Genomic DNA, 8,670 nt, shown 5'->3' with positions numbered 1-8,670 from the left:
TTGCAAGAAAGATGGAGGACATTTGCTCCTCATTTCCTCTCCCTCCTACTCACACTACCTGTCCTTCACCCTAGCCTTCATCTCCTTCTCTATCCACCTTTTCCCCACTCCCTCCCAGTGAGGTTCTATCTTTAGTCACTTCCAACCGCTCACCACTCTTCCATAGGAAGCTCTAATGTACCCTTTGCTAAAGGAGATAGGAAAGGAAGCATTGAAGCTCCTTTCCTATGCATTTAGAGAATCTGAACAGCTCTTATCATGGTAATTAAATACTTCCGGGTCACTGCAAGAATTAGGAAACTTCCTTAGACAATTGGACAATTCAACGTCACCTTAATGCTCCTGACCTCCTTCCCTTCATCATCATCAATACCTCTCTGACAACTGGTTACTTTGCCAACGCAGCAAGAGTGAATCCTCTTTTAAAGAAACCCCCACTCAACTCAACCCACACTGTGCTACATATTTAGCAGACACAAATATTGGTGATTTAAAATACCAAATTACAGAGAGAGTTACAGTCAGTGGTAGACTGGATCAGCTGCAAACTTATTTTAAATGTATCTAAAACAACTAGTTTAGTGGTTGGAACTAATTATTCTTCATGATCCAAAACAAAACTTGATTTCAGTATAAATCAAACTTTAGTAGAGCGAGGAGAAGAGACCAAACTTTTGGGGGTTATCACTGACAATAGACTGTCCTGGGACAAACACCTACAGAGACTGGTAACTGAAATGGGCAACATTTTGTCTGTTATTAAAAGGTGTGCAAAAAACCTGACACCTCAAACAGTTAAACAATTAATTCAGGTTTTTTTTTCAAACCTGGATTGCTGCTCTGTGGTTTGGTCCAGCATTTCAATAAGAAATATTAAAAAACGACAACTGATACAGAATAATGCTGCACGCGTAGCTCTCTCTCTCGTGGGTTAAAGTAAAATGGCAGTAAAATGCATGAAAGCCTCTCCTGGTTCAGAGTTAAAAATACATTTGTGTATTCAATAATGGTTTTCTTACATGATGTCATAACAACATGCCTTTTACTTTCTACTATCCTTTAGTACAGATACACGTCATTATCCAATGAGGCAGTTGGAGGTTGTTTTATTTTACCGAAATCAATTCAATGTTCAGTCACATATAGAGCAGTGTGTGAATGGAACTTACTCCCAAATAATAATTAAACGACAAAACACTCAATATAGTTTTTAAAAAACCAATTCAAGAATATTACTTTCAAAGAAACTTAAGTATCTAACATAAATTCTTGTAGGGAGTCGGCTGTGATGGAATAAATTGATGGAGTTGATGCCGATTCAGGAGAGCGCGGATGTCTTAACTGAACCTCCTGACCTCTATCTGTATCTGCAGGATTGTATCCTCTGCACTGCTGCCACGTGATTGGCTGATCGAATAGCTGCATGAATACGCAGGTGAAGAACAGAAGAACTTGGGCAGTCTATTATATTCATGACATATCCGTTGAGTGATACTTTGCAGGAGTAAATACATGTAATACATGTCATGCATATGACAATTTCGCAGATTTAAAGTGATAAAGTGATCCCGTCTCTGTCCAGATCCACAGCCGAACTGTGGTGAACACTGTATGTCAAATGTTACAGTTGGCAGACAGAGCATGATTTGATGTGCACACTGCACACTGCAGGATCTTTGATGTCATTGCCTTTTATGTCAGCAGTTGTTTTGCAATGTCATCAAAGTGAAGGAAGGGAGTGGCTGCAGAGGGCTCACAGTAAATAAGAGCCTACAGTGTGTGTGTGCCCTGACTCTCAGCTCTCAGGAGATGTTTTTCTGCGGTACGTAGTCAATTCTTCAGCGGCTGTGGTTCTTGTATGACTCCCACCAGCAACACATCCCCACAAGGTTTTGACGGGCAGAGCTTTGTGCTTTCGGAGTCAACAATGTGGGCGAGCGTGATGCCTGTCAGACTGAAGTCAGGGGATAATCACCCCACTGTATCACTGTTGAGCAGCAGCTGCACCAAGTTACTGTCGATGTATGACACCAGAGTTTATTTCCTTTAACCTTCACCATAATACACACATGGGGCTTGAGGCGGGGAAGAAAGTGAACCTCCTGGTGTTTCAGTTGGTGTCACTACTCCTTGTAACTATGAGTAGCACTTATTTATCAGTATCATATCAGATATAGATGAAGGATTAATCATCATGCTGGAATTGAAGGAATACATTTCTCAAATGCTACTGAGAAAAATACCTTTTATTCCTATGGTGTTCCAACTGTTACTAAAGGAAACCAGTCAGTTCCATCAAATACATAGTGAGCAGCAAAAGGTCAGATGCTTTGTGGTTATCGAGGTGACTTCAGGTTTAACTCTGGTTTACAGTACCACGAAGCTGGTTCTCTTCTCACCAGGGTAAATCACCATGGTAACTGATGCTCCGAGCAGTTGACATTCCTGATAAGAGATCAAAACCTGTCAACAGCCCCACTGCTGACCAATAAGATCACTGGAAACTAGCGTCATCATTCTACAGGATCCCGTCAGGGCCAAAAGAGTTCAGAGTAATGTGACGGAAATTTATAGATGAGTGGATGCTCAACTTATTGGTTCAACATCTATTCTGCACAATGTACAAGTATATTATTTAGGAGCAAAGACAAAAAAATATTTTTACGACAGTGTTGTACACAATAAAGTCTGGGGCTTGTGCATGAGCAGTGGTCCTACTCTTAATACTGCTATTATCATGCATGTACAAATTTTTGAATCACAGAATAACTGTTATTCATCTATTATCTTGTATATCATAAATAATGTAGTATTGTTATGCTATCACATTATTACTAAAATTAGATCCCACATATTCAAAACCACTATCACACAAACACTATATCTACCATGCTGATAATTAATAATAATAATAATAATAATAAATAATAATAATAAATAATAAATAATAAATAATAAATAATAAATAATACATAATACATAATTAAAATTTAAAAAATAATAATTATATAATTAAGCCATTTATTGGGTTTAATACCCAGGTTGTGCTAGATAAGGGAATAATTAAAAGATGACCTTGTGCCGTCACTCCGTGCTTTTATTGTGAAGCGCGAGACCGGACGCGCGTCGCGTGCTGCTGTGCGGCTTGACGTCGCTGGGCGCTGAGCGCGGCGCCGTGCGGAGGCGCAGCGGTGTCGCAGTTGGACTCAGCCTCCTCTTCCCGTACACTCGCTCGTCAGCATCGCTTGAGACGGAAGTGCAGACATGGCGCAGGGGCTCAGAGGCAGATTCGAGAAGTTCCTCCACGAGAAGAATCTCATGACGGACGCTCTGGCAAAGATCGAGTTGAAAACGGGCGTGAGCAGGACGTACATCGCGCTCGGTGAGTGGTGCCCGGGCGGCGGGCGGAGAGGCGCGGCGGAGCCGCGGCGACATCACAGACAGGCCTCGCGCTGACCGTTAGTGTGTGACGTGGTGTGTTCACTGTCTGTGGGAACTAACGAACGTGTCCGATCTGTTCCAGCTGTCGTCACTATCATCGCTGTTTACCTGGTCATCGGCTACGGAGCCTCGCTGCTGTGTAACCTCATCGGCTTCCTCTATCCGGCCTACGTCTCGTGAGTGTCTGTCGGCCCACCCAACACACACACACACACACACACACACACACACACACACACACACACACACACACACACACACACTCACACACACAATCATAAACACACATCATAAACACACACACACACAGACACACACACATACACACACACACACACACACACACACACACACACACACACACACACACACACACACACACACACACAATCATACAAACAAATACATGCAATCATACACACAAACACATGCAATCATACACACAAACACAAACACGCGCACACACACACACACACACACACACACACACACACACACAATCATACACACAAACACGCGCACACACACACACAATCATACACACAAACACACACAATCATACAAACACACACACACGCACACACACACACACACACACACACACACATACATACACACACACACACACACACAAATCTCATCTCATCTCATCTACACAACTTATTGGTCCCACAACAGGGACATGTGGGTGTTAGCAGAATATAAAAAGCAACAGACATGTACAAAATATAAAATATAAATTCTATATACAGAAAGTAACAATAACTGCACATGGAGAATAAATATTGCACAGTCCCTATAATGTGAGCGCGTGAACAGATCTAGGTCCCCACAACACAGGTAATACCACCAACACACAGAGAAACACAGAGAAATGAAATGATTATTGTTTCTGTTATGATCATAACTGAGTGAATGCCTGTAGCCTCGTGTCGTCTGGAGTGTTACCAATAATAAAGGGGTTTTTTTGAATCTCAAAGTGTCAAATTAACTTCTGAAAATGTTTCTAATCTTTTGAATATTACCACTGTAGCCTCGTCTTATTGGGTCTGATTCCTGCGACTTGATAAAGTTCCTCCAGAAAAACCACAGACCACGTTGTGTAACCGTTCTTCAGGCCTCTAGCTACAAGTCAACTGATCCTCCTTGAAATCCTGATTCTCTTATCATAACTTCATTAACGTGTTTCTCAAAGAACATTTTACAAGACCCATACAGATGAAAACAATTCAACTCCACCAAAGTTCTCAATCTCAGTGATTCTATGTAGACGTACAGTACGTACAGTGACACCAGTCTTCTTCGTGAGACCACTGGTCACCAGGATGAATCTCACTTTGATACTGTAATTTCTCCAGTTTGATCCAGTCTTATGATCAGGTCCTTATTTTAGGAAGTTCCTTTCAGAAGAAAAAATTATTGAGTCATGAAACAGGAAGAAAGTCAGTCTAATAGTGTAACCACGGTAATAAAGGAAACACTTCAAGGCAACGAACTTCAGTCAAATATCACATGAGGAGATTTAACTTAATTTCTTAGATTTAGACTTTGAATTCATCCAACCTTTACTTTTTTCCCTCCTTTAATGTATTCGAGTTTAGTGAATGATAGTATTAATTAATAGATTTAATATTTATTAAGTTAGATGTATTATTTAGTTAGGATAAAGTAATTACGTCAATGTTATTCCTCCAAGGCAGTACGAGCTAACTATGCTAACCACACAATGGGAATGTGCAGAAACATTTTGTGCCAACTTCGTGTATCAAACACAAGCCAGTGACAAGAGATCAAACGAAGTTGCTGTAAATTCATTATTCAGTGCATTTCAAAAAAAAGGGAGCAGGAAGTGTCATCATGGTCATCGTTGTATCATCATTAATCTGAGAGACCATTTTTACATTTCAGGGACAAAAAGACTCATAACAGTCACGTCATCGTCCTTCATCAAACCCCAAACCCTCAACTCTGTAGAAAAAAACCCTTCATGGCCTCAACACGGCTTGAGTTTTTTTAAATATCCATTATCAACTTAAAGATATGGGCATATATATGAATATATATACACACACAGACACACACATATTGCATGGTTGTCCTTGACGCTTTGCGGTACTGTCCACTTGATGTCCATGCCCATAAAGAATATCCAATTGAAAAGCGAGCTGGCAGGATGAGCCCTGACCAATCAGGGGAGAGGTGATGTCATGGTGAGGAGGGAGTGGCAGGACATGGAGACAAACATGCAGGCTGAAGTGAGGAGCGACGATGCTTGTTCGTACACGTTTCCTGTTGTACAACACCGTCGTCTACACAACCTGTCACATGCATCTCTCTGAGATCTTTAAGTGACGTTGTGCTTTAGTTCTGATGCATCAAGTCATGTAACAATTCCAAATAGTTTGTATGACATAAATGTGAATTTTGAGCCGGACAATATGTGAAAAAGTGTCCTGTGAGTGTCCAGGCAGAAAACACATTCATGAGTGAGATGTGTGTGTGTGTGTATATATATATATACCTACAGTATGGATATATATTTATACTGTAGGCTGTTTTAGTGCTGTCATCAGGGTCCAGTGAGAAATGTCAGTTTGAACTTGATGAACGTGAGAGGAGAATTCTCTCTGTTGTGTCAGGAACGTTACAGCAATCTTTGATTTGGTCCAGCAATTCACCGAAATTGGCGCTTGAGTGTTTTCTATTTTTGGAAGTTTCAAAAAAAATTCTGATGACATTTGACCCTGTGACCTTATGTGGTCTTTCCAGGATCAAGGCCATTGAGAGCGCGACGAAGGACGATGACACCAAGTGGCTGACGTACTGGGTGGTGTATGGACTCTTCAGTGTGGCAGAGTTCTTCGCTGACATCGTCCTCTCCTGGTTCCCGTTCTACTACATTGGAAAGGTAACGTCTGTGTGGACCATTCAGAAAACTCCATCTGAGTCCAGGAAAGTTTACCATGGTTGCCATGGTAACACAAGTGTTACATAACATGTCCACGATTGTCTTTTTAAATCTTTGGATAGACAAACTGCTTCCCCCCGATAACAACAGCATGCTCTGTGATAAAATACATAATTAAATCAAAGAAAATAAACAGACAGATACATCATTAAATGTAATACATGATCTAATACTTTTCTGTACATGTAGGATTATGAACACTGGTTGAAGAAATGTATAAATAAAATAAATTATAATGACAATAAAACTAATTAAAAAATTTATTTAAATATTAAAATGATAACATATAATTCAATATTTAAATGAATTACCCTGACGTCTTTTGAATCCTTTTATAGGCATAAACCCATTTGGGTAGTTTGGTGTAGAATCAAAGTTTTGTAAAAAGTGTATGAGAGAACACAGCTCTGCACTGAAGCAATGGTGAAATATACAAAGTTACAGATCTTTAATGTTATAAATCTGATCATTATGAAACTGTCGGGACAAAGGAGGCTATGGAGGGAAACAGTAACACCTCACTCCTCTTTTCTTTTAACTGTAAGTGTTTAGTGTAATCGACAACACACCGGTGTTGTCACAAGTTTATTACTCAGTGGAAACGTTTGCACATGTCACCTCACCACAGGGTTTGTGTTTTCATCATGTTGGGGTGGAGCACGCTGCTGCGGATGAAGAGTCACTGAGAACTGTCGACAGACTCACCAGCTGCTGTTTGTATTAAGGGATGGAGAGTAAACGTGATAATCTTCCCCCTCAGAGGAACGACAGGCCTGAAACCCTCATGTCCTCTGGTGGACTTGATTTGACGGTGGCAGTAATAATGTGTATCCATGGTGTTTATAATGTGTCAAGATGAATGTGTGGTGTAGTCCTGACTTTGGTCCTGATGGCGTCCTCTGTCTTCTGTTGCAGTGTGCCTTCTTGGTGTGGTGCATGGCACCGACTCCCTCCAACGGGTCAGTCCAGATCTACAACCGCATCATTCGGCCGTTTTTCCTCAAGAATGAGGCCAAGATCGACGACGTGGTGAAGAACCTCAAGGACAAGGCGTCAGAAGCTGCCGACAAGATAAAGGATGAAGGTGAGTTACTCAGCTGATCTGTAAACAGAACAGGTGTAAACGTTAAGTTACTGTGGTTACTTAAACGCACTGAGAAACAGCTCAAATGTAATGAAGCGTTGTTGCTTTAAAGCTGTTAAATCTGTATGAATGGGCCCAAAACTGGCCACAATGTCTTTCATAATCATATCAACATCATTCGAAGTTTAACATGAGACGGAGCCACGTGGGCCGACAATCACACAGTATGTGTCCACTAGATGGAGCCAAAGCACAAGACTCTTCACTCTGGCTCATGATGTGAGACGTGCAGACCCTGAAAAAAGAATTGAAATACTGATTATAGCTTCTTTAATACCTCAGAGAGCTGTTCAACTTTAAACATTTAACAAGATTTAACCTCAACTCTTTGCGCGGAATTATTTCTTCATTGTAAAAAAAACACTTTCTCACTGGTGGTTTCTGAAACGCCTGAACGTGTTGAATGTGGTTCAGGAGAAGATCAGAACATTTGCACTGTAGATCGTGTACAAGATTATCTGATGTCCATGTGTCATTTGTCCACAGCCAAGAAAGCCACAGCAAACATCATGTTTGAGGAGAAGAAGAGCTCCTAAGACGGAGGCTTCCTGTCGGCTGTTCCCTCTGGAGAAGAAGAAGTGACGTTGCCTTGCGAATGTTAGTTTTGAAGAGAACCTGTTCAGTTCGTAACCTTAATCCTCAGCCGACCTGTATTAGACACGTGTCTCCCTCATGTATGAACTGAAGCCATCCTCCAGGTGAGTCGCTCACTCTGACCCACCCTGCCTTGTGTCAAACAACTGTATGCTGGCCCCGATCCACTCTGTCAACCAAATAAAGACAAACTTGCTGAAGTGATTCTCTGATTTTGGTTCTTTCTATATTTTTCCCATTCAAAGGTCAATGGTCACAGCTGAACTGAGAAATGTTTTCGTATGCTATGTTTCTGGTTCATTCAGATATTCTTAAGTTTCCATTCATTAGACATTTGTAGATGTATTATATGTTTTTATTCTTTATTTATTGTTATCTTGTTTTTCATGAACCCATTTTTTATTTGACTTATTGATTATTGTTGTATTAATTTGCAAATTCTAAATTAAATAATCTCAAGTTAACTTTAACCTCCGTCATACCTGTGGTACTCGATGTATCATGAGTGTTATAGCACAAGTGT

The 8,670-nt window shown here is 40.7% G+C and overlaps 1 protein-coding gene across 2 annotated transcripts; it reads left to right on the top strand.

The window, feature by feature from the left end:
- Positions 1-1,782: 1,782 nt before the first annotated feature.
- reep5 (receptor accessory protein 5) lies at positions 1,783-8,347 on the top strand. 2 transcript variants are annotated; one of them, XM_035625348.2, is made up of 5 exons: positions 1,783-1,822; positions 3,524-3,617; positions 6,211-6,349; positions 7,325-7,493; positions 8,040-8,347. In XM_035625348.2, the coding sequence occupies exons 1-5, from the start codon at positions 1,810-1,812 to the stop codon at positions 8,087-8,089; spliced, it is 465 nt and encodes a 154-aa protein (XP_035481241.1). In that variant the 5' UTR covers positions 1,783-1,809; the 3' UTR covers positions 8,090-8,347. The 2 variants fall into 2 exon arrangements, with proteins under 2 accessions (XP_035481241.1, XP_035481240.1); XM_035625347.2 differs by lacking the exon at positions 1,783-1,822 and adding an exon at positions 3,146-3,382.
- Positions 8,348-8,670: the final 323 nt, after the last annotated feature.

This window comes from Scophthalmus maximus, chromosome 2 (assembly GCF_022379125.1).
Source record: "Scophthalmus maximus strain ysfricsl-2021 chromosome 2, ASM2237912v1, whole genome shotgun sequence".
Taxonomy (NCBI): Eukaryota; Metazoa; Chordata; class Actinopteri; order Pleuronectiformes; family Scophthalmidae; genus Scophthalmus; species Scophthalmus maximus.
The sequence above is the reverse complement of the archived record's forward strand: the minus strand, read 5'-3'. Positions and strand labels throughout refer to the sequence as shown.

What these genes read in the sequence shown, in the direction of transcription:
- reep5 (XM_035625347.2), top strand. Translation starts at nt 3,265, where the DNA reads ATGGCGCAGGGGCTCAGAGGCAGATTCGAGAAGTTCCTCCACGAGAAG. An exon ending in CTCTATCCGGCCTACGTCTC is followed by an intron (nt 3,618 to 6,210) that starts GTGAGTGTCTGT and finishes TGGTCTTTCCAG; the next exon opens with GATCAAGGCCATTGAGAGCG. An exon ending in CGACAAGATAAAGGATGAAG is followed by an intron (nt 7,494 to 8,039) that starts GTGAGTTACTCA and finishes ATTTGTCCACAG; the next exon opens with CCAAGAAAGCCACAGCAAAC.